We start from the raw sequence: 26,616 nt of genomic DNA, 5'->3' as shown, positions 1-26,616 counted from the left end.
AAAATAGCCTGCCAAAACAGAGCTGATCTACAAGCTATCGACGCGCCGCCCCGCGCCGCGTCGATATCTTGTAGATCCCCCTTTTTTTTGTTGCAGTTTCTACAGTCTGACCTGTTTCCAAAATAAAAGCAGCCTACCGGTATCTCCTCACTGTATAAATGTTACATTGTTCATGCTCGGCCTGACCTTAGAGTATACTCTAAGGGCCTGACAGCTGACTGCGACTGACACAGAGACAGACAGACAGACAGACAGGCATTTTTACATAGATATACCCTCGAACGTATAGTATAGATCATTTATTTTATCGTTTTTCCACATACAATGTCCAAATAGCGGTAGGCGGTAGCCTACATACCGAGAGTCTAATCTTCTAAAGATGATAGGTCGGATGTGGTTTTCCAAATCAATACAATGAACACGTCGGCCTATAAATAAATAAAAATCAAGATCAGCAGCTTAATCTAATCAATTATTTATTTGTCACGTCACTCATACAGGTAGGTAGCACATACGTTGGATGACTGCTATAACCAAAAGATAGCCTAATAAATTAATACATTAAATTAAACAAAATTATAGGCCCGCCCACATAAAATAAAATAGTAATAATACTTAGTCTGGATATTTAAGTAAAACGTAAAACGAAATACATATAAATAAAGCAATCATCACTGTATCACTCAGTCAGCATCATTATCCTCATCACCACCACGATCGTCTGATCTTCTCGGGGCCTAATTTGACATATAATATAATATGGCATACAGCCGCCTACTATCATACTTAGCCTACTACTATAAATAGCCTATCATCTCCAAGCGCCCTCTTGCTTTCGCCTTGGCTCTGTCTGTCCACGTCAATCGAAATAAACAACCAAACAACATCGAAGATGTGCACTGGATTTTGATTAGCTGAATGTGGTGGTGCATGGGGGCTCGATCATTCCGATAAATTTCCAGTCCATCCATCGTGAATAGGCTACAATCTGTGATTGATTCGTTGAAGAATTCAGAGGCTTAAATGAAATTCGTCTTTATTTCAAGAACACCCTCTCAGCAGTCAACTCGATCTATAACGGTAAGTAATTAACCATTATAGCCTAGCATTTTTGTAGAACATGCAGCTATCTTTGTAGCTGTTCTGTTTACCTGTTTACATTCATTATTCTCATGGATCTTTTGACGGTCAAACAGCGTGTCTATGTCGGCTGAAAAAAGCAGCTGTTTTCTGCAAGACTCTCCAGCTGTCAAAAAGATATAGCATGGATGTGGATAACAGGTGAATGTAGGCTATAGCCTATACTTCCATATTTTGTCGTCAATATATACATTACTCATTTTGATTGAAGGTTTTTAATCTATAGCCATATATGGGAGTCACCTATGTGAAATTGTGAATACCTTCCCCAAACCAAATTCTATTTCAGTGCACGTGTTGTTGTTTTGCCCTGGGGGTATGTGATGGCCTGGCTTGGTACAATATAGCCTAAATGACTAGTTTGAATGATTAATTGACAGCTGCTGGAAACATCTGCATACTGCATTAATGTGACTAAGATGCTGTCATTCTACTAGAGTGGCCGGGTTGCTAAGGGAGCCACAGTTTGGGTCCAATTAAGTTTATTTCCTGCCAATCTGCCATGATACTGATGTTCACAAACACACTGCAAGAGGAAATCAACCCATTTAGAATGTTTATGCTGTCCAGTGTCCACTGTTCAAAAGGTCAAGATTTCTGTATCTAGAGTACCTTAATTGTTAATACTGTACGTGTGTAGCATGTCTGACATGTGCACATGTACAGTGTGTGTGTGTGTGTGTGTGCGCGACCATGCGTGCATACAGGTCTATTTCTATGGACCCGAATCTGCTTATAAAGATTTAAATATCTGTCTGTCTGTCTGTCTGTCTGTCTGTAATAAGCAAAGAGCAAGTACTTCACATTTTAGTCCTAAAATGTTGGATTTTAAAATGTGAGCATTTTCAGTGAGAGGAACATGAGCCAAAGTGACAGATCATCATGATGAGTTGAGTTGGGTAGAGCTACGGACAGTACAGTACTGTATCTGCTGGATGGATGTGGACTGAAGGCAGCAGGACATTAATACTGCATGGACAAGCAGGTTAACATACTGCTAGAGAGAGAGAGAGAGAGAGAGAGAGAGATATGGGAACAGCCTTGGGCTACTCCTCTGTATAATCCACTGTGAGTGTTACAAATGAAGGACACCTTAATTTCCCCTCAGAAGTAATCGTTTGTTCCGTTCGTTAGTTCGATCTATCTCCAAATCAAGACAGTGTTTTGTTGCTTCTCTCTTGCAGCCCGATAAGGACCACAGAGATGACGGAGGTGCCAGTGATGTTGGACTTTGCCTCATCGGACCGCGCCGGTCGTAGGAACGCCCTGCCGGACATCCTGGGCTCCCCGGCGGGGGTCAACCCAGTGGACCTCTCAGTCAAACTGGCTGAGTTGACTCTAACAGGTCAGGTGACTGTAGTCTAGATTAGAACACACCCACCCATCTGAACACTTAACACAGCAGCCGTTATGTGGTCAGATGCGCGTGCATTTTCAAATGTTTATTTTAAATGATCCATCAATCAACTAACATTATTATAGTATAATTTAAGTTCTTATAGCATATATTGGTATCACAATGAAAACCAATTTGAAAACACAGGCCTATCAATAAAATCGTTAGTGTTTCTCCAATTATTTGGAGGTCCACTTGGAATATCCTCACAGCGTGTACAAATGGAACCAAATCGGTTGTTACGAATGGATACATTGCATTAGTGTGAATATGTTGTACAACCTTGTATAACGTTATCTGACAATGCTGGGATACTGGCACACGCATGCATGCGCGCGCACACACACACACACACACACACACACACACACACACACACACACACACACACGAGAGTATGAAGACACTTTCTTTGTTTTCGCTCAGATGGTCCGGGGGGGACCCAGTCACCTGATTCAGAGGAGCTGTCTTCCACCTCCAGAGACAGTACAGAGGGAAGACAGGCTTCATAGTGGAGGAGAAATGATCTCGGTGCCATGGATGATCCAGAACGGGACTTTAAGTGCCGGTACTTAATTTGATTTGATTGATCTGCTAACTTTGCAACTGGACTAAGCAAAAAATTAGCCTGAACTGTTGCAAGTTGTAGAGAGAGTTACTGTACAAAATACTCACTCTTGAACCTGGGATGTGTGCCCAGCACACTACAGCTGTCTATTGTGAACTGCATGCCAGTCAGTGTGGGTTCGAGGGATGAAGAGGTGCAAGCGTAATTTGAAGAGGAGGAGGGAGTTACAGTGTTCTCACTTAATTACCTGACCGTCCAGGGACTTATAGGTGAGTTTTGTGTCTTTATTGGGATTTGAACCCGCGTCTTGAGCGTGGGACCGCTGACTCAAGACAGAAACCCTCCTTGGCCAGGGGAGTTATTGGCCTTCTGATTTTCAGGCAGTACTACTTCTCAACCAGCTAGCAGACACCAACCACTGCAGATGTGCTAGTTATATTGTGTTCAAATATTGTACTATACAGATTGGTTAAAGTTAATTAAAATAAGTTCTGCATTGTGGCTTTAAATGGCAGGTTTCCAGGAATTATCTTCTTACAATAAAGCGATTGCTCCTCAAGTATGCAGGACAATTAACTTATACTGAGCACTCTGCAGAACACCTACAGCCAAAGATGGAGATTGATGACGTATGGTACATATAAATATGTATAAATATGTGTATATGTACTAGTGACATATATACTGTACATGGAAATGAATGTGTGCTTTCATAGTTCTTGTTTCTATTTAACAAAGTCTGAATAATCAACCAATCTTTAGTAAGAAGAAATAATGAAAAGCGGTGATTATGTAGGAGAATAAATCAGTCAGTTTGTTGTACAATGCAATCAAAAAGCCTTTTAAAGATACTTTTTGTATTGAATATATTTTATACAAAAAACAACAACGTAATAACCAGTTGTTAATCAGGCTGTATGTTTTGTGACTATGTAAGAAAATCATTTACATACAAATATGTAAATGCGTTTATTGCTTTGTGTATGTAAATTAAATATTTGATTCTAGAGACTACACTAATGTAGATCCTTGGTCAGCATCTGTTATTTGCCTTTATCCAACACACGGTGGTAGTATTTTCCCCAATGTCACGGAATATGTGACAAATGTCATGTACTTATCTTTTACATTTTATGCTGTTTGTTCTTTCATTTTATTCCCTGTACATCCATTTAAACTGCAATGTGGTCTGAATGTTGCTACATAAATATAAACAATATGCTTGATTTAGTTTCAGTAAGTGTATGATCTTATTGATTTGCTTTATTATGGGCATTTCTGTCAACTTCTGTATAAGTTTCTGTGAATACTGTATTCCAGGACATGGCTCACATGCCTCATTGAACTCATTTAGGACTGAGGCCGATTTTTGCTATACTGTAGATAGCAACAAGAACCCAAAAAAGGGGTTCCCGTCCAGAATGGGTTAAACTAAATGCACCCTGAATAGCAGCTCTACTACGCGTAGATCATTACGCATAGCAAATTATTTTTCACCCGCATTTTTTCACCCAGTGTCAATTATCTAATCATTAGATTAGATAGAAGCAGCTTGGACTACTCCGGTTGGCTCAGGTTGGCAGAGGAAGTGTAGCGCCCAGGATTAATAATCCTGGCAGGACCCGGGATTAATAATCCTGGACAGCGAATCCCATCAGATTTCATGTTTCCTTCTATGCATGAGTAGTCCAAGCTGTTTCTTTTCACCTGACAGGGGGGAGTTTCCCCGGCCGGACGTAGCGCGTGGAAGGAACACGTTATTCAGACAAGTTATTTTCCCCTCCCATCAGGCGCCCCAGCTGGCCAGGGGGAAGTAGTTTAGAGACCAGGATTACTGCATGCTTTTTGTGAGGGTACATACCCTAGGCCCTAGAGGACACGGGGAGAACATGCAAATTCCACACAGAAAGGCCCTTTTGCCAACCCCGCCTCGGGTATGGGCACTGATGACGTGGAGGAGAGAACACGCCACCAGTGCCCACAGCATCCCCAGCGGGAATCGTACCCAGGTAGGTACGTGTTTCAAATTCTGATGTGAATTTGTAGATAATTTGTAGTATTTTATTAGTATTAGTTACCTGAGTGAGGGGTATGATGTTGGTAGACCCTGGTGAGAGCAGAAGTGGACCTGGTGAGAGGAGGGGGCCGGACAGGAGCCAACCCACAGAGCCTAGTCCTTCCACGTGCCAGAATGGCACGTTCAGGAGGAACGGATTGCGTAGCCCTGGTTTTTCCGAGGGTATAGCTACTGGGACGTAAATCGGGACTTGATCACCCCAGCTGGGTCACCTGAGTGAGGGGTATGATGTTGGGAGACCCGAAACCCAGATGACCTTGGGATACATCACTGAGGATACGTCCCAGGTGCATCCATGCGATGTATTTTTGTTTTACTATACCACATGAGTTCCAATGGTCTTATGGGAGTCGTCAGATGAAGCGCAACACCTGCTCAATGATAGTTTTCCCTTTTTGGGAGAGTAGGCCTACTGCTTTGCATCAAATGTCCATCCAACCAACCAAAGGTGTCCCATAGAAAATATAAAGTGTAATTTGGTACATAGGGAGTCGGGACATTATTAATAAAAATCAATCAGTGCAGATGATCTTGATCCAAGACATAGGTTTATGAATTCTAACTTGAGCAACACTTCCTGCGACAAAGTGAATTTGGGTTTATCCAGCCGTGTATTATTAATGTTTGACTCACAGTGGGAGTTTGGCCCACAGAGGCATATGGTGGCTGAGATTAGAGGCGGCATAATTACAGTAAAATACATCCTAATGTCCACCCACCCATCTGTGCCCTTACCAGCTACTGCATGCTACCATGCTCCTGGCCTGGCCCGGCCCACTGGATTCTATTTCTGATCTTAAGTAAACAAGTACCGGTAGTTGTTTACTGTGTTGTTTTCCAGTAAACAACACAGTAAAAGCAGCAATACCACAATGTAGAACTACTCTGTTATTAGTAGAAGTCCTGTATTGAACGTTTGACTTAAGTAAAAGTACAAAGGTATTTGAAAGCAGCAAAGTGTACTTTACATATTAATTTCTGAAGATATTACATTTTGAGTGAATTATGAAATCTGAAGGATATGGTTTATATTCATAGAAAGGTGTGAGCTTTAAGGGTAAAGTAAGATGACAAGTAAAAGGGTCACCAGTGCCACCACTTAAAAAAAGACTCTAGCCTGGTTTCAGGTGTGGAAATGCTCCATCCACAACAATGACTGAGAAGTCAAGCAGGCATGGATACTACCGGTAATTCTGAGTTTAATACACTACATGCATAGAAATATGATTGTTTTTTTGTGTATTGATGGATTTTAAATGGAGGGCTCTTAAATAAGTTATATCAGTCTTATGTAAACAAGTCTTAGTGCTTTTTCTGGTTTTATCCTCTTTTATCCTGGCAGAATGTGTATTCACCTGTACTCGTTTCTTCAGACAGCAGCACTCACTCCCACTCTGTCCTCCATGCTGGATTATTTGTAGTTTTCCTCCACAGTCCACACCACGTCACACACAACACATGGTACAACAAGTTTTGTGGGGGTGGTGCGGGCCATACCCGCCACCGCCTGATTCAGACCAATGGCTGAGAAGAAGTAGCCGTGACGTCACGCTTCAGTCGGTTTTTGCCGCGAAAGTGGATGCTGCAGGGCACTTAGGCTGGCGCACACACACACATTCATCATCACATTCAGTTGAGTTCACACACAATACAATAACACACACCGACTGACAGAAGAGAGGAGACGACCTGTCCCAAAAAACGACAACAATAACAACACCAGAGAGCATTTAAAACCGTGAGTAACTTTACAAAACACCGACAAATACGTGGAACAACGAAACTATTACAAGTTATTAACCCATCCTGGTCGAATTTTGGACACTATGGTGAATAATTGTTGCTGGTAAAAACGAGCACATTTTGTGACTATGCAGAGCTCTTTAAAACCGTGAGTTTAACTTAACACATCGATTAATATGTGGAATAACCGAACTGTAAAAAGGTTATTAAACAGTTGGTCGAATTTAGGCTTAAATTTCATTTGAAGAAGTGCATTTTAGAAAGAAAAACAACCATTTGCATCTACCATGTGTTTTACTAGCTAACCGTACTAAAACTCACTAAAATATGATCTAATTCGTTTTTACACTCGACGATTTTAATCTTTTTCGTGGTTTAGGTTTCTAAAACGCATATAAAATCTTTAATTGGACAGCTTTAGGTTTAGTTTATGTAGGCTACTAGTCTACACGACTCCATCGTAGTGGGAGTGGACAGTGGGTCGCTTGCCAAAAAAGAGCAGATCTACAAGCTATCAACGCATCGCGTGCGACGACGTGATATCTTGTAGATCTACTCTTTTTCGGGACGGAATCAACTTGACAGCAGGCTTTCTTCTTTTGTCCGGGCGCGTTTTTGAAACGAGGTGGAAACAACAACCACAGCTTTGCTGCAGGTGGGTGAATTTGTTTTAGCAGAAGAAACTTCTCTTTATTTATTTTTTAAAAAGGGGGAAGAAAGGGATACTATGAGTATGAGACGAGCCACAGTGCCACACCATGTTTCAAAGAAAGAATCAGTACTACTAATTATTTTACGTAGGTTGATGTTACAGCAGCCATGATGGATCAGGAGTAGGCTACATATGAACTACATTAGCCCCAGTATGTTCCCTCAGCACTACGCTCATTGAGCGTAGGGAGAGGGCACATATGGGGCTAGAACTATTATGAAAACACTTTTTCGCTTTTAGGCCCTGTATTAGTGATTTTATTTAGCTGAGTACTATCACAAGTGAAGTGGGTATCGGGTAGTTTTACAACAACTTGAGGTTAAGGATAATTTGGTCTGTCCTGCGGTGTTTGAATACTTAATTAGTCAGAAATGTAAACGGTACAGGTACAGATATGTACTGCCTTATTTTTGTTAGTGCAGAGGGGAGGAAAAAAAGCTCAAACTAAGCTCACAGCTAACCTGTCGATGTCAAAATAGTTAAAAAAGCAAAGAAGTTTAGGGATAAGTTGGATAACACATGTTACCATGCATGTGCAAAAATATTTAAAAGTGGCTAATCATCTTATGAGATTATTCATTTTTTACAAAGGCCAGGTATTCACATTTATATTGTAAAATAGTGTGTGCAACACTGAGACTTTTCCCATGACCTGGGCATCACTTATATAATGATACAGCAGCTAAGACAACACTGGGTGTGCATGACTTGTCTTTTGTCTATCAGCATCGACAGACAAAAACCTACAACCGACGTAACTCCTTTGTTGCATGTTTGTGTGCACTGCACTGCGATTACCTTTTTTAAAATTGCCTCAGAGGTTATGTTTTTGGCTCGTGTTTGTGACCAACATATTTGGAAAAGGAATCATGGTCGGATTTTTCATTTAATTTGATGTGCACATTCGTGCTCCCAAAATTAGACAGATGCAACCCATTGATTCTGGTGCCAGCAAATGGGGGAGGGTGGAGTAGTCCCAACCCCCAACCTCAGGGGTCAGTCAGTGAGGATAAATGTGGGGTTGTTTATGAGCTGCCTAACTGCCTGGTAGGGTGGGGGAGGCTGTTCTAGTAGTGTGAGGAAGTGGTCTTCTTGATAGGTATCTTCTATATTTGGAAAGAGGTGGTGATATTGTTTGCCTGCGTAGTGTGTAGCCCTGCCGTCTATCATTCTGTGTACACACAGAGTGAAAGACCTTCAATCCTTAGTCACTCTGAGATGGCAGGGTTTTTTTGTGTAGCTTGATGCTAGACTGATCCCTTTTTCAAACTTTCTTCCTAGGTACAACGGAAACAATTCTGCTGAAATGGCATCTCAAGGTGGGTGAGGTCATAAAGAGAGGCCTGTACAGACAAAAGCAGATAACATTTTAGCTTACAATACATATTATTATATAACATGCATATCACAAGGATATAATTTATATCGTCTGTCGGGTGGACTCCAAAGTAACTTTTCGGGATAAAAATAAATAGCAAAAGTAGCAGATCGACAAGCTCAAAATGCGTCACTTGACATCACGATTTGAACTCGTAGAACACCTACTTTTGATACTTTTGTGTGACACTGTACTAGTGTGATCGAGTAGGCCATTTTATTTGAAAAAAAGTGACTAATTCAGCATTAATTTATGACTAAAAAAAAAAGGTTTCTGCCCTGTCCTACAAGGAATTGGTGCTTAAAGTGTTCTTTTTGTCAGGATTACTAGCTGGATATTGGATAATGAACTTTAACATTCCAATGCGTTGTTTCCCCAATCTATTAGTTTGTGTATATATACATAATTATGTATATGCACATTATTGTATCTATTTTAAAAATTGTTGCCTATTTTAACCAATGGTTACACTACAAAGCAAGAATTTGGTTTATGTGTCAAAATACATTAAGATTAATGGCACACAATAAAATAAAACCTTCCATGGTCTGTGTATTTTCAGGTTACCAGATGCATGATCTGACTAATGGGATTTTGGTTCATTGGGATGTATTTTTTTATAGCTATTGTGGTTTCAGAATAGTGGCATGGCAACAAATACTGTGTAGTCACATCAGTGCCCCCGCATATAATTATATACTGCACAATTCATGTGTCTGAATAAAATGCTTGCACGCATACACTGCTGCATACACTAACCAATGCAATTGGTACATTCCACACTGTCACATAGCCACCATCAGTGAGAGCACACTTTGCCGACTTTGGCTAAACGTTTCGTTAATTTTGCTCTTCGTTGTCTTGTAATGCAGACGCACACATCCTCCAAGTCAAGGAGCTGAACAAGCGCGCCTCTGGCCAAGCCTTCGAGGTCATCCTCAGCCCTTCCACTGCACACGTGAAGGGAAAGAAAGAAGACGAGCTTCCCTTTTCCCCACCCAAGAAGAAGGGAAGCTCCCTGGAGGAGATTCAGAGGAAACTGGAGGCTGCAGAGGAGAGGCGCAAGGTATGTTTCTATAAGTGGACCAATGGCGAGATGCAGTTCATGAATTAAGAGGCACCACACACTGTTCAGACACATTTGTGTGGGCCACAAGCACTTTTTGTTTCCTACCTTTTGTGTTCAATTATTTTAGAAGATTTTCCAAAATGGCCTACATTTTATTTTCAACATTATTTCATAAATAAGTAGAAAAAGCAAACATGAAGGATTGTGAGCTTGTAGATTTGCTAAGTTCTTTTTTTCCTCCTAATTTATGAAACGTGATTGATTTTTCTATTTATGAAATCCTTTTTCTCGGTTTGGGAACCGGAGAAACTTTTCTTTTGGGTCTCGAGCTAAAACGTTTGGGAACCCCTGCTGTAGCACACAGATAAGAAGTGTAGTTTTACTGCTAGAGTCTGACCGATGATGGGCTGATATTCTTACACACACACAGCTTTGATCTTTTACAGAGAGAACAAGGCAACTAGGTGCTCACCCGAACTTACGGAAGACATAAAAGTCAACATAGTTGAGTTAAAATAGTAAAAGATGCTCCTGAATCAGACAAATTTATAAGAGGTAGCAGCCACAATTTAATACATGTTTCGACCACAAGCAACCTTCCTCTTAGCCCTGACCGTTGTGGTCGAAGTCAAGTGCCCGGATCTCCCATTCTTTTAACCTATGATATTTTACCAGTTGAACATTCACGTCTATTGTCCAAAATGACACCACATTAAAGTTGTGGTGAATGTAATCATTCTGAATATAAACAAATAAATGTGTAGATGTTTTAATGCCTGAAGAGGTCACACTGAGTTGACTTTATTTCATTCCTCTCCAGACCCAGGAGGCCGAGGTTCTGAAGCAGCTGGCTGACAAACGAGAGCACGACAAGCAAGTGGTCCAGAAGGCCATGGAGGAGAACGACAACTTCAGCAAGACCATGGAAGACAAGCTCAACCAGAAGATGAAAGCCAACAAAGAGAACCGCGAGGCACGCATGGCGGCACTCGACGAGAAGTTCAAGGAGAAGGTAGACGTCTTCTCACCCTTTACGTTATACGGAAATAAGATCAAAAACGAAATATTTTGCTATATTGCAAGAGGTTACATCCTTTTTCTTTTCTTTTCTAATAGAAGGAAGTAAGGAACAACAGTTTCCTGAACAAAAAATTCCAGCTCTGTATAGAAACACTTGCAGATCTTTCTTTATATTCTATAGCAGTCATACACTGTTCCTCTGCTACCCCCATCAATCAATCGAACAAACACTTTATTTATTTATTTTTTAGTTTCATTTCAATAGAAGAAAGGTTTTGTAAATGTGTTGCAGTAATCATTGGAATATCAATTGTCAGTGATATTGCTTTAATGTGTCTGGTCTAAATTAGGTTACGGTCACATCTGCACAATGGTTGCAGGCTGAAAAAGTCTGGTTGTGCTCGGCTGCCTATTTAGCATGGCCTAAAAAACGTAGTAGCTTGTAGCACCTTCTGTCTTGACATTATTAGGCCGGTCTGCCTTCGACTCATTCGATTGGACAGAGAGGGAAAAGTCAAACAAGTGAATAACTACCGTACTGTACATTGTGATTTTCTTTACAGGACAAGAAACTGGAGGAGGTACGGAAGAACAAGGAAATTATCAAAGGATCCGGGATCTGAAAAGTGTTTGGATAAATTGTGTTTGTGGAAAAAAAGTGTTTCTACATGTCCAAAGAGGTTTATATATATTTGTGTTCACTGGCAGTAATATAATATTCTTAGGTTAGCGACTGCCATGGTTTTGGATGACATTTTCAACATAAGCACTGTTATGCGATTGTACCGTATTACCTAGATCTGTGGCAAGTTCATGTATCTGTATTGTTCTGAATAAATACACCTTTTGTTTTTCAAATTTGTGTATTTTTTTCCCAAGGCTAGGGGTATTAAGGTATCTTTTTTTAAAGCTCAAATTCAGTGCTTCTGCCCCATGAGCCTTTTGTCACATTAAATATTTGACTGCAATCTCTACAATAGACAGAAAAAAAATAAAATGTACAAAATTATAAAATTGAAGCTGATAAAATTATCTTTGTTGTGTCCTAGAACACAGCTACTTTTTTTTATTTTAACCAACAAATGTCACGTACATCACCTTTAAACCCATTAAGACATGGAACACGTGTGTCACAGACTGTAGGGGTGTGTCACTTAAGCTTTTCTTTTTTCTTTTCTTTTATTGATAGGATGCAAGTAGTCACTTAAGCTTTTAACCTCTTTAACCATTATTTTAAACTTTAGCTATTGAAAAATAGCAGATATTCAAGCTCATTTTTGAAAAATTGTGAAAATGTGTGTAAATCTTTCAATATATATTCTTTCCCAGCGAACGTTTTTAACTAAAATCTTTGCCTCTGGGGTCCCTGGAACACCATATTTTGAAATGGGGTTCTAATCTGTGGCCAAATACATTATATTCTGAGTCCGGCTTGACATGAAAAGGTTTGAGAACCACTGACCAACCCCCATTTGTTTTTTTTAAAGCCTTAATGGAATGATATAAGCCAGGTACTGTTCATTGACAGTTGCAATTTAGCAAAAAGATCAATGGAATGTTAGAGGAAGGAAGAAATGATTTGTGTTTTAATGTATTGCTTTTGTGGGGGGGGGAATGGTTTGGAACAGTTTTGTCATGTAATTTCTCCAAGCATATCAATGCACTGGGCAGACTGTTGCAGGCTGCAGCCAATTCCTTGGACTTTACTGCCACCTTGTGGTTATTCATATTAACCCATCTGAGCCATAGAGTTATGTGATCTGAACACAGGATCATTTATGACGCAAAATCTACGTGCAAAAAAGTAAATCCATAGAGCAAAGTGGATTGCAGAACATTACGTTCTGCTTTTTTAGTTGGTATCATCTTTCTAATGTTTCTACTTTTGTCTGCAAGTTCAGTTTTGTTGACGTTCACACCAAATAGACGGCAGCGCCAACAAACAAGCACGAGAGTAAGTAAGTGTCATGTCAATAACTACACTTCAGGCATGTATGCATTGCTATTATGTTTACAGTCCAATAAATTGTCTTTTGGTCAAATGGCAGTGTACACAGGGATCAAAGGCGTCCTTACAAATTATAGGCCGGCCATTTAAAAACACTCGAAAACTTCAATAGGCTTAAATGATTTGATATCATTCAGTCACCAGAAACAGGGACGTGTGGTTTAAATTAGTCTATTAAACATGATTAAAATGGAGATTGAAGTTGAATGGCCTTAATATAGGAGGGTGTCTGATCTAATGAATATTCAAACAACTTAAAAAACGGTCTGGGGTGCAGCACACATTATAATTACCCCATATTACTTTAACTTCACTGTGACACATTTGTCCAGACACACAGACATCAGCTTTATCAAATAGAGTTACATTTGATGTAGCCTATAGTAGTAGTGCAGTAGGCCTATATTATTTCAGTTGTCTTGAGGACTTGGAGGCTGCATGTAAAAGTTTGTGGATCTACATATATGGGCATAAGGTGACGTCACATGTGTTTGAACTTTGAACCAATCAGCTGGATTTATAAAGAAGATAAATTTACATTCGTTTTTTATTTGGGGGTTATTAGTCCTTTGACATAAGAGGTTATTAGTTATTGGGGTTATTAGTCCTAAAATGTAAAGACATAAGTACAGTATATGTAGCTGCCAGAAGATGGCAGGTTAACTCCTGTAAGTGATATCAGGAGCAACAGTCTGTTTAGGAACTTCCACACCTTGCTAACACATAAAGAATGGCACGGGTGGTGTTCCTCCACCCAGACCTGGGCATAGGTGGAGCAGAGAGGTTGGTGGTCGACGCAGCGGTTGCTCTGAAGTCCCAGGGCTGTAGCGTCCAGATCTGGACGGCACACCACGACCCCGCGCACTGCTTCCCTGAGACCCTGGACCCCGACCTGCCTGTGGTGTGTGTGGGCGACTGGCTACCCACCAGAGTGTGGGGCTACTTGCATGCCCCGTGTGCCTACCTACGAATGGTTTACGTGGCTCTCTGTCTGATCTTCAGCGGGGTCGAATACGACGTCATCTTCTGCGATCAGGTGTCGGCGTGCATCCCCATTCTGAGACTGGCCCGTCACAAGAGGAAGGTCCTGTTCTACTGTCACTTCCCTGACCGGCTGCTGACCCAGAGGAGGTCGGCCCTGAAGAAGATGTACCGCGCCCCTATCGACTGGCTCGAGGAACGCACCACCGGCATGGCTGACGTAGTCCTGGTCAACAGCCGGTTCACCGCAGGGGTGTTCAGGGAGACCTTCCGTAGTCTCGGAGGAGTCCAGACGGACGTCCTTTATCCTTCGCTCAACACCGACACCTTCGACTTGCCCTCCACTGAGGCGAGGGGCTTTGAAGGCTTGCTCCCCGAGGGAACCACCTGCACATTCCTCTCACTCAACCGCTACGAACGCAAGAAAAACTTGGGGCTGGCCCTCGAAGCCCTGGCCGCCCTGAGGAAGAGGCTGCCCCCGGGTCAGAGAACAGGCGTCCACCTGGTGGTGGCAGGGGGGTACGATGACCGGGTCGCCGAGAACGTCTGCCATTACGCAGAGCTGAGGGAGCTGGCGGCGTGGCTAGGCCTGGATGGCTGCGTCACCTTCCTGCGCTCCCCCTCCGACTCCCAGAAGGTGGCGCTTCTGCGAGGCTGCACGGCCGTGCTGTACACCCCGAGCGGGGAACACTTCGGCATCGTTCCCGTGGAGGCCATGTACTGCCGCTGCCCCGTGATCGCCGCAAACTCCGGAGGACCCCTGGAGAGCGTGGTGGACAGGGAGACGGGGTTCCTGTGCGAGCCCACGCCGGAGGCCTTCTCCGAGGCCATGGCGAGGCTGCTCAGCGAGCCTCAGCTCCGCACGGACATGGGACAAGCTGGGCGGAGGAGGGTGCAGGATAAGTTCTCTCTGCGGGCCTTCTCAGACCAGCTACACGGTTACATACTAAGGCTGATCCAGTGAAGCCCAGCAGTGCTGCTGGTGACGGGGATCATGGCTCAGAATGAATCCTGGGTACTGCCCTTGAGCAATGATGTGCTGCTCTGTCGTGTGTCCAAGGACACATGTGTCATACATCGCCTGTAAGTCAATTAAGACACGATCACCATTGGCCGGTATTTGGGGCAGCTGGTCATCACTTGTTCCTCGGTCTATAGTGGATCCCCACATTCCTAGTGGGCACTGTCTGTAGCTGCGGTTCCATTAAGGGAGAAGAAGCCTCCACATGGCCTCCCCCGCAAGTAGCTGAAGAGTAGTTGCAAGGTTGCATGCCCTTTATGCAAACATTCTGTCGATCTGCATGCTCACATGTTAAAGATGGAGTGCCACAATTTTTGTATTTTTCCAGTTATTCATGTGTCTATGAGGTGACAGTACTTCATTAGACACCCTGGAGTTGTTTTGTGCAATGGTGTATTAACTTTGTATTTAGGGTTTCTTCCTGGAGGCTGAACCCTTGACAGTCAAACAGGCTATTGAAATAAACAGTAATATAGTGACACCACACTGTCAGCCCCCTTTATCATACAACTACAGCTTTGGGTGCGGCTTCAGTTCAGGTGGATCGAGAACCACCCACCAGGCAAACCAGGCATACTGAATGAACTGGTGGGCGTGTCCACATAAAAGCATGATTTTAACAAATACTGTACACTTTTTGGAAAAAGTTCTTTCCTCTTATATTGTAATTGTACCTGATGATCATATGTTTTATGGTGAAAAAAAATCGTGGCACTCCATCTTTAAATTAAACAAACAAACGTATCTACTTATACACATCATGCATGAGGTTAAACGTAATGTCAACATAGTAGCTGCCCTCACTTCCTTCTTCCCAATTCCCCTCACCTGCTTCACTACCCCCACCATCCACACCATTTCACAAGGTGGTTAATGTGTTTTTCTCAGCTCTTTTCCAAGTCATGTCAGCAGCTTATGAGACAAATAGTAGTGTATACAGTGTCACTTAAAGTTCCCTCCACAAAGGTGTTAAACCACATGCTTTTAGTTTCACACATCCATCATCACCTGTTTAGAACATTTAGCCACATTTCCACCCGCAAATGCAGGACGTTACTGCCATGCACTTGACCTGCATGTGTCTCAATGCAGGTACTCAATTTGTCTTACTTTTATAGGTTTTTGTGTCGCATAGTAAAAGGGTTTAGTCATTCATGTCAATAACAGAGACCCCAAAGCCATAGTGATTAACTGAAGGTTAAGTGACTACATTACAATAAAGAAATACATACATTACAATAAAGAAACCATCACCTTGGAAGTGAGTGTTTTTCCTCAGTTTATCTAAAGGCCTGTAGAGGAGCTGAGATGTCCTTGAAATATGGGCCCTTTAGCTCAGTGGGGAGAAAAACAAGTTCAAAACAACACCTTAAGAAACAGAATAACCTTAATCATATTTCATATACCACTTGACTATATGCTCCCTTCATGTTTCATGTAAAGCGCATTGCTTTGGTGTTTAAATGTGCTATACAAATAAATGTGCCTTGCATTAAACATGCTTACTTACATACTTACGCCTCAACACAACATTTATTTACTGCGGCCTCACTCTGGCTGTGATGGCTGGAGTGGCTGGATGGTAACCGCAAGGTTGCCAGTTCGAACCCGGGCTCCCCCAGAGTTAGTGTCGAAGTGTCCTTGAGCAAGACACTGAACCCCTAATTGCTCCTGATGTGCTGGTTGGTGCCTTGCATGGTTTCCACTGCCATCGGTGTATGAATGTGTGTGAATGGGTGAATGTAATGCACAATCTATGTAAAGCGCTATATAAATGCACCATTTACCAATCAATCAATCAATCAATCAATCAATCAATCAATCAATCAGCCAGCTTTATTGTCAGAACACAGTTTCAGGTAAAAGTGAGGTGAAACCTTTTTTATCAACGGGTACAGGGTTAGGATAGTTAGGAAGCAAATGAACCCTTACCGATCTGTAACTCTGAGATGTAAACATTTGTACACTCTCAAGAGTTATGGGGATTTATGGCCTAATCATGCATACTAAAGTGGGGGTCCTTGAAATGTAAATGTATGAGAAGCACTTGTTTAACATACTTTTGGGTTGTCTTCCTGACTCTTTGTTGACGTAAATCTAAGTGAACTACTGATTCCACTTATAACAGTATCTGATCTTTAGGAGCATAGATACAAGGCATAAAAGCAATGTCCCTGGTGCTTCACCTGGAAAGACTGCAGCCTTGAAGTACAGGCTCATGGCTCAAATCCATGCAGTAAATTGTGACATTACCTCTATACGCACTTCTTTCTCTAACAATATTAACAAACAAACCATGCAGATCTTTGAGGAACGCTAGCCCCTGCCTTTCGGAAATCATGTCATATGGCAGCAAAGTCTATGTTTGTTTAGGGCACTTTAGGGCAACAAAAATAGAGTAGTCTGAGCCAAGTCTATGGACCTTCACGGACCACCAGTGGTCCACGGACCACCTGTTGAAAACCTATTTGGAAAGCCACATTTTCCTTCCTTCCATCCATCATTCTAGGATAAATAAACATTCAAGCCAGCCATCCAAGGCCAGTGACTGTTGTCACGTCGTATCAAGTAGCCTACATTTCTGCATGCCAGTGTGATGATGGGTAATGGATTACGTTTGTTTTCCTTCACCGCAATCCTGTTTTCAACGATGAAAAGAAACAAAAGGCGCTCCGCTATTGCTATTCATTCATTCCTTATCTATCAAGCTTATGCTCCCTGTTGTGTATCACATCATCACGAGTGATGATACACAGTATGTTTCCTTGACCCCTCCCACCCCACTGGCCTGCAACAATATTTAGCCCTCCTTGAATCGGGCAAATAGACAAACACCGAGGGCAGGCAGGTTAGAGAAGGGGAGAGGAGAGGCATGGGAAGTAGAGTGGAAGAATATAAAAGAGCAGAGCATGATGGTGATGAGACCTTTTGGATGTGTTGACGTCCAGATCTGGCACTGGAGATGTCAGCGATCACAGTGGGAGCGGCGGTTCTGGTGGTGTTGTTGTGGCTCGTGCTGAGCTACAGGTCCAGACAGAGAGGCACATCCACGCACAATGGAAGCCTGTCAAACGGTAATTAATTATACTTGACCATTACATAATTAACTAACATTTCAATGTCAACGTTCCAATTGTGTCTTCTAAAACTACTTTGACCACATTTTTGGGGCAAAGTTTATAAACTGATAGCTTTATATTCTGAATTCTGATCATAACAATAAGAATGTATAGGAATAGGGGTCTCCAGCTCTAGACCAGGGGTCAGGTGCCCACACTTTTTAGACTTGAGAGGTATAGCTCAACCAGATCTAGCCACCAAAATATATATATTATCCCATTGCTGAAAATAGTTACATTTTAGGCAAATGCACTTGGAATGGGAAATAAAGGGGGAAATGAAATTGGTATAGGGTTTTAACTTTGTAATCCTGACGTTAAACACTCTTGGAAACAAAGTATTGCATTTTGGGTTTGAGCTTCCCTTTTGGTGTCTTTTAATCAAGGGAAGTCACCTTAATTCAAGTGGCAGATTATTTATTTAAATTATATATTTTAGGGGCATGTCAACTGTGGTCTACCTGCACAGCCTGTGCGATCTACTGGTAGATCAAGATCTGTCTTTTGGGCACCCTTGTTATATAGACGATAAAAGATTTAACCCATTTATCAGCTTAATTTTGTTTGTTTGTTTCATCAGTATAATTTCACTTGTTTATCACCTAAACTGTTACTTTTCAGGATTCTAATTTAAAAAGTAGCAAACGTAGCAGATCTACAAGTTCAAAAAGCGTAGCACCACGTTTCAAGCTTGTAGATCTGCTATGAATTACTATTGAAATGGGACATTCTGCATAATGAGTACTTTCTACATTTGGTACTTTAAGTACATTTTGATACCAATACTTGTACTTTTACTCAAATAAATGTTGAGTTCTGGACCTTTACGTGTAACAGAGTATTTCTGCGTTGCCGTTCCCTCTCTGTGTCCCTGCAGTGACATCTGGACTACGACAATATCTCTATCAGTTTCTCCCTGGCCCGTCCTCCTCTCCCTCGCTGCCCGGCCCGCCCAGCCTCTTCCTGCTGGGCAACATGAAGGAGCTGGCCCACGACCACCTGCCCATACATCTGACCAACCTGGCACAGCGCTACGGCAGCATCTACCGCCTCAAGTGTGGCAGCACCAGTAATGAATCCTTTACATGATCACAGTTGTTGCATTTACTATAATGGAATCCTGCATTTCCCGTCAGTGCGTCACATGGCAAAGCCCCCAGATCATCGTGACATCACGTGACATCAGCCACCATGGTGCTCAGGTCATCGTGACATCACGTGACATCAGCCACCATATATGGTGCTCAGGTCATCATGACATCACGTGACATCAGCCACCAAATATGGTGCTCAGGTCATCATGACATCACGTGACATCAGCCCTCATATATGGTGCCCGCCCTGGTCATCGTGACATCATCAGGGATGGATATCCCTGATCATAGTAAATGCGACCTGCTCTCGCAGTTAAGTCCATATATGGAGATTCCTGATGCCATCAATATTGGCCAGCAACTCTACATCTGACCTCAGATCTCCATATATGGATATATGTCAGAAGTACCTGTTCTGACATTCCATATGTTGATCCTTCCCCATGCATCCTTCCTCTTCCATGTCTCCCTTTTGACTTATACCTGTCCATTCAAACTCTATAGACGGTCTGCCCCAAAGTTATTGGTCTGGCCTAATCAAGCCCTGTACACTTAAGACATGCTCCTTATATGGCCAGTAAGTTCTCAATAGGCCCACCTGTCCATTCAAATTCTAGACGGGCCTGCCCCAAAGCCTCCATATACTGTATGGAGCTGATATGTTCTGACATTCCATTATGTTCATCTGGCCTCATAAAGCCCTGTACACTCAAGACATGCTCCTTATATGGGCAGTACAAAATACATTCCATGTTGATCTGAACCCCCCCATGCCAAAGCACCTGCGCTCGCCCAGCAGTCTGCCGTCAACGAGGCGGCTGCGTGCACGCAACTTCGCCCTTTAGGGCGAGGTTGCTTACTGGTCACTTTTGATGCAGCAATGGATTTATTTATTTCAAGTGTGAGTGTCAATTTAATTTGATTAATCAAATGTGTCCTAAAAGCCTGTATTTAAAATGAGTATATGAAGTACACTGTGACGAGATCTCAATATAGCTGTTCCATAGCTGAGCCCTCCTGTACCCGATGGAAAGTTGACACAGACCCGTACAGAACTTTAGGAGATGTAAATGATTTTCCGGTCTTGTATTGAAATTGCGTACTTCACTGTTGGTGTATATGTCGACATTCCACTACCGTCGAAAGATTCTAGTAGTCAAGTTTGTCATGAAAACATGTACACATAGCTGATGCAATCACACTCCTGTAGCTAACATGGTACATGATAATCTGTAGACCAACATGTAGACAACTAAATTGACTAGTTCACATTACTCAACTGACACATTTTCTTTGACAGTTTGCATTATCACATTTAAGTTTACTTACAGACATATCTACACCAAAACACATAACGTTGGAGAGCTGTGGAGAACACTCTGCTGCATGCTTGCTTCTCATATGCCATGAGGGAATGAACTAAATTGCTTTCAATTTGCCCTGACAAACTTAAACTGGACCATACCATGAACTGGAACATACCATTCACACAAGAGGAAGAAATAACACAAACCAACCACAAGGTGGTGCATATAGTCTAAACTAAAGAGGTCAGGTTCCAGAACATGGACATTTGTTGTTTTGTTTTCCATTATGTAATCATCTCGTGTGTCTTTGTCTTCCTATAGCCATGGTGGTGCTAAACAGCAGTGATGTCATAAGAGAAGCATTGGTGAAGAAATGGTCAGACTTTGCTGGGAGACCAATTTCATACACAGGTAAAAAAACATACAGGTTGAAAAGGGTCAACCACAAATTAATTATTAAATGTTTAGCTACAGTGTGGTCAGGACCCAGAATACTTAAAGGAGAATTCCTGACTAGCTATTATTTTACCGTAATGTTATTGTATCCATGAACCAGTGGCATTTGTTTTCCCTCACTAAATGGCTTATTTTGATCACTCGACAATTATTTATTTTTAGTTTACATCTGTCTTTCATAATGTCGAAGATGTTGCTAGAGATGGAGTTTGTTTTGTAATTCTCCTTTAAAAAGGTGATTAATTCTATCAGGCTGTAGCTCCCAAACTTTGGCATACTCTTCCACAGCTCTTGAGAGCTGCAGCCTCTGTGGACCATTTTAAGAACAACCAGAAAATGCTACTATTCGAACAAGCATTTGCAGAAGTTACTTGATTTTATTTCCATGCTTGTGTTATTATTATCTGCTGTCCTCCTCGAGATGAATTGCACAGCCTTTTTCTGTTCTAACTCATGTACGGTTTTTAATCCCACTGTAAAGCACTGTGAGATATCTGTGGTTTCTAATAATTCTAAACGATATCTCATGTAAATGTATTCTGCAGTCAGTTTGTCTACAAGGCCTGCCTTTGTTATTCGGTTTGTTTACGGTTTGCTGTCTGTTCCTGCTGCAATTTGTGTAACAATAGAATTGATGTTGATAGCTGGGAGCATAATGGTTGATCAATGGGTCTTCAGAGGAACAGTGAACACGTTTGTGAAACTGTACTTAATACCTATACTTTGAGTGTAACTTGGTCATTCTCCCCGACGGCGAAGGCCGTCGGAGGTAAGCTTATGCTCTGCTGTGCTGTGTACTCTGAAATAAATCATCAAGGAACATCATCTCGTCGTCTGTCTGCCGTGCACATTTTCTCTCCTGTATGGTATGAAATATATACCACATATCTCTGTGAAAATAACTATATTTGATAAAAATGTACTCCCTACTTACTTGCTTACTTCACTGCCTCGTTTGCCGTGGATTCGGTGTGTTAATCAGGAGACATTGTGTCGTGGGGAGGCCGGTCCATCTCTCTGGGGGACTACACAGAGGAGTGGAGGGCCCATCGCCGGCTGGTCCACGGCGCCTTGCAGCGTTGTTCTCAGAGGTCTTTGCACGGTGTGATCGAGAGGCAGGCTCTGCACCTGCGACAGGTACAGAGCACCTGTTAATAGAGTTATATCAGTGGTTCTCAAACCTTTTTCATGTCATGGACCCCCAATTGATATGTATGTACAGGTCACGGAACACAAAGGGGAAAGAAATCACCAGTTTAACCGGCATCAATACTTAGCACTTTAAAAAATGTCATTCCATCGTTGCTCTCTCACCCTTCAGGTTTTGATGGACTATCAGGGCAGTGCTGTGGATCTGTCAGAGGATTTCACTGTAGCAGCCAGCAATGTGATCACTACTCTAGTCTTCCAAAAAGAAGTGAGTAACTAGCTGTCCTCCCATGTGGCCGAGTGTGTTTTTCCTCTGAGGAAATCAAAACAGACCAGAAAGAGAATGCTCGAGTGGCGCAGTGGTAAAGAGCGAAATCCACCGTGTGTCGATCGTCAATATGAACACAATTGGCCTGTAACAGAGCATTTCTACATTGCAGTACTGATACTTTTCCTCATAAGTAAACAAATGTGAGCATTCTTTTTTACTGCAGTATGACAAGAGCTCAGAGGAGCTGCAGAGTCTGCACGACTGTCTGAACCAGATCGTCGCACTGTGGGGCTCCTCCTGGATCTCTGCTCTGGACTCCTTTCCACTGCTGCGGGTGAGTCCACCAGCCACACACACACACACACACACACACACACACACACACACACACACACACACACACACACACACACACACACACACACACACACACACACACACACACACACACACACACACACACACACACACACACCACATCCAACACATTAACCACTTCAACTTCATTCATCAGGGTGCACCATGGCTCTGACCCTGAGTACCCGGCCCTGAACCCCCGACTCTGGCATGGCATGGCATGGCATGGCATGGAGTCTGTCATAAGAATGCTGAGCAAGGCGTGAGTCTTGCTCAGCAGCTGCTCTGCTCACACACCTTTATATATAATCTTATCTACGCTTACGCTCAAAAACTGTGTTTATTTTCCTGATGTGATCTCCTTACCCTCCCCCTCTCTTATTCCCTTTCTTTGTTTTTCCTGGAAAAATGACATGATGGGAACATGCACAAAAACATTGGTTTTACCTGTAAAACGGTGTGAAAATAAAGCTAATTCTGATTTTGATCAGTTATTTTCTATCTCTGGATGTTAGCCTGTCATGCCATGCCACGTATAGGGACGATATAGGGTTCAACTTGATGCTTCAACTTTTTAATTTGATCTTTCCGTAAAGAAATTCCCCAATCCGCCATTTTCCCGACTCCTTCAAGAGATTGCCAGGAGAGATGACATGATACGAGCGCAGCTAAATGATTACAAGGTTTGTAACAAACAAAATGGAAAAACATAATGTGATTTGAAGAGCGGTCAATGACCATGTTGTTTACTCAAGATAGACGGACTTCGGACAGATGGACGCATAGATCATCCATCCATCCATCCATCTATCCATAATATTCAGAGTGGTGGATGAAGAAGCTGTTAGTTACAGCCTACAGGCTGCTAGTCTTCTATTTGCCACACTGTAGGCTATTAATCAACTGTTTTGTTGCACAGTCACAACAGAAGACATGCAAAGATGCCATCATAGGATCTCTGCTGCTGGCCACCGGCCAACAATCAGCAGACACGACCCATGAAGCCACTGACCAATCACCAGACACAACCCATGGAGCCACTAACCAATCACCAGACACGACACATGAAGTGGTGGGTACCTGTTGACCTTCAGCTATTAGGTCAGCGCACTAATCATCAGCTTGGAATTAAAAGCACCATTGAGAGATCTTAAGATGTTAATTAATTTATTTGTATTCAATTTGTCTGAAAATGTCTCCCTCTTTTTCCCCCCAAGATATTTATTAATATGTATACATTAATAAATAAATAATTGAATTCAATTGAATTTACCCTCTTCAAGTCAGCTTAATTTCAGCATCCTCTTTGGTATTGAAGCAACATTCACGATTGAATGCTTAATTAATAACATTAACATTGAATAGCTGCATAATGAATCCATGTTGTCCTTGGGTATGTATGTATAGGTGCTGACAGACAGCCATGTCCACATGGCCACAGTGGACCTCATCATAGGGGGGACAGAGACAGTTGCAGCCTGGCTAAACTGGACTGTTGCCTTCCTACTGCATAGACCGGAGGTACCCCCCTAGCTCTTCAGACTTCACATAACCCCCCTAGCACTCACCTCTTCAGACTCCACCCTACGCCCCTAGCACACTTTTTGCAATAGATGGTATATATGCAGATACCATAATGACCTTGGACACATGTTCTCACGTTTTTGTAACTTGGATTTGTTTTTCTTGACTACACATGTGAAGAATGCTATATAACCGATTATTTTCCTGATATACTATACTTTGTTTCAAAGCTCTGCTTGTTCTGATCTCGCTCTTTGTCACTCTGGATATGAGTGTCTACTGTCTGCTAAATGCTTATGTTGTAAATTGTGAAGTGGTTGAATGGTCTTCAGATAGAATGTAAATGTTTGACCGGTAGCTGCAGTGCAGAGTGTATGAGGAGATGTGCACGGTGCTGGAGGGACGCTACCCCACGTACAGCGACCGACACCGCCTTCCCGTCCTGGGCGCTGTGATCAACGAGGTGCTCAGACTGAGACCCGTAGCTCCACTGGCAGTGCCACACAGAGCCATCAGAGACAGCAGGTCAGCGCTGATAATACTATACGTACATATCATTTTTTCATAGATTCTAATTTAATTCTTGACTGAGGCTTGTTTTCACAGTAGTAGCCTATACATATAGACCTGAAAAAGCAGTAGTTCTCAACCTTTTCAGGCCACTACGACCCCCCAAAATAATTAAATTTGAACTGCAATTTTGATCTGGAGTCTGGACCCCAACATTGAGAACCACTGATCTAATCTGTGTGCCTTGTATGTGTTTAGCATTGCAGGCTACTTCATCCCTAAGAACACAGTGATCATTCCCAACCTGTTCGGAGCGCACCACGACCCTGCAGTTTGGACTGACCCATTTCACTTCAAACCAGGTCCTTCCTGGGCGGGTTGGGGTGCACACCATTCCTTTCACTTGGCTAGACATTTTCTTAACCACTTGAACTTACTTTAAGCCATACAGCAAACAGTATATTGTCGCTGTCGGGCAGAAACCTCCTTTCTCCATATTTTAACCTTTTGTGTTTTTTCGTAAATTAATGCCCTACTTGATCATACTATATCGTCACACAGAAAAATAGCAGATCCACAAGCTTGAAATGCATTTGTGCTTGTATATCTGCTACTTTTGAATTTGAATAGTAAAAGTTTTGGACATAATTAGGTTTCCACCCGAGAGAGACGATATACTAATTACTATATATGTTCAGTTCAGACCGATATGCGACCTTCACACCTATAGCACAGGGCACAGGGTGACCTTTACCCCAAATGATTCTACTCAGTCTGAGCAGAAGCATGCAGGGACAAAACATATCCCCACAGTAGCCATATGAATGACCAGATCGGACATACTGTATGTTCACTTCCCTCCTAGCAAATAGATCCCTGCTACATCAATCAAATATAACGCTAACACTAGCCACTCTCTCTTTCAGAGCGATTTCTGGAGGGAGGCGGTGGCTCCACGCGTGCTATGCTGCCTTTCGGAGGAGGTGCTCGGCTGTGTCTCGGGGAATCCGTTGCCAAAGTGGAACTCTTTCTGTTCACTGCCTACTTGCTGAGAGATTTCCAGTTTGTTCCTCCTGAGAATGAGGCCTCTCTGCCAGACCTGAGAGGAGTTGCCAGTGTGGTGCTCAAGGTCAAATCCTATGACGTTATAGCTCGCCCAAGACCCGCCACTTAATCTGTAGTGTTTTATTCTGTGTTTAATATAAGAAGTTCGGAATGTGTGTGGAAATGTGCATGAAACTAATTTGTTAAATAATCGTTAAACCTTAAGATGTCTAAATTGTCTATTCAGCATAATGTTGTTATCTTCATCACATTCATCACATACTGTGGAACATCCTGGTCCAAGTTAACCACTCACCTTTTCTTTGAGTAATTTTCTGCACTTTATATATTGTTTTCATGTTGTGATATACATGTAGAGCAATTTGATATACATTTACAACACAAATTGTCCCCCTGGAGATAGTCTCGTCTAAAGTTGTCTCGTCCAAGGTCCACCCCACTTGTAGTTGTAACGATGGCGACCGCTGTGCTAGTCGGCCGTCCTGCGAGTGTCTTTACTAAGATAACAAGCTCCTGTTCCCCTGTGGTTCTGTCGGCCATCCCAGCAACAGTCCAACAGAGGAAGATCCACCACAGTGACCACACCGTTATACCCAAAGGGAAAGGGATAGGATGACAAATTTGAATATTTAATAACAAAGGATTGAGATA

General features: G+C 42.3%; 3 protein-coding genes across 3 annotated transcripts; all 3 read left to right on the top strand.

Annotated features, from left to right (window-relative positions):
- Positions 1-6,801: 6,801 nt before the first annotated feature.
- Positions 6,802-11,961, top strand: LOC308319098 (stathmin-like). Its single transcript, XM_080768956.1, has 5 exons — positions 6,802-6,919; positions 8,918-8,955; positions 9,887-10,080; positions 10,904-11,095; positions 11,667-11,961. The coding sequence occupies exons 2-5, from the start codon at positions 8,943-8,945 to the stop codon at positions 11,724-11,726; spliced, it is 459 nt and encodes a 152-aa protein (XP_080625082.1). The 5' UTR covers positions 6,802-6,919; positions 8,918-8,942; the 3' UTR covers positions 11,727-11,961.
- A 1,880-nt stretch (positions 11,962-13,841) lies between these two features.
- LOC308318438 (alpha-1,3/1,6-mannosyltransferase ALG2-like) lies at positions 13,842-15,056 on the top strand (the record flags this gene model as incomplete). The annotated part of the gene is made up of 1 exon (XM_080767996.1): positions 13,842-15,056. The coding sequence occupies one exon, from the start codon at positions 13,842-13,844 to the stop codon at positions 15,054-15,056; it is 1,215 nt and encodes a 404-aa protein (XP_080624122.1).
- A 1,100-nt stretch (positions 15,057-16,156) lies between these two features.
- cyp21a2 (cytochrome P450, family 21, subfamily A, polypeptide 2) lies at positions 16,157-26,074 on the top strand (the record flags this gene model as incomplete). Its single annotated transcript, XM_080768305.1, has 13 exons — positions 16,157-16,205; positions 18,062-18,187; positions 19,110-19,301; positions 20,955-21,044; positions 22,072-22,226; positions 22,411-22,506; positions 22,733-22,843; positions 23,463-23,549; positions 23,786-23,938; positions 24,274-24,387; positions 24,749-24,915; positions 25,159-25,262; positions 25,827-26,074. The coding sequence occupies 13 exons, from the start codon at positions 16,157-16,159 to the stop codon at positions 26,072-26,074; spliced, it is 1,692 nt and encodes a 563-aa protein (XP_080624431.1).
- Positions 26,075-26,616: the final 542 nt, after the last annotated feature.

Source organism: Protomyctophum bolini, assembly GCF_963924005.1.
Source record: "Protomyctophum bolini genome assembly, chromosome: 7".
NCBI classification, from domain to species: domain Eukaryota; kingdom Metazoa; phylum Chordata; class Actinopteri; order Myctophiformes; family Myctophidae; genus Protomyctophum; species Protomyctophum bolini.
Note: the sequence above shows the minus strand (reverse complement) of the source record. Positions and strands in the feature narration are given on the sequence as shown.

Bases quoted from the DNA above. Each gene is read 5' to 3' on its own strand.
- LOC308319098 (XM_080768956.1), top strand. The intron at 10,081-10,903 runs GTATGTTTCTAT...ATTCCTCTCCAG, and splicing joins CTGCAGAGGAGAGGCGCAAG to ACCCAGGAGGCCGAGGTTCT. The intron at 11,096-11,666 runs GTAGACGTCTTC...TTTTCTTTACAG, and splicing joins ACGAGAAGTTCAAGGAGAAG to GACAAGAAACTGGAGGAGGT.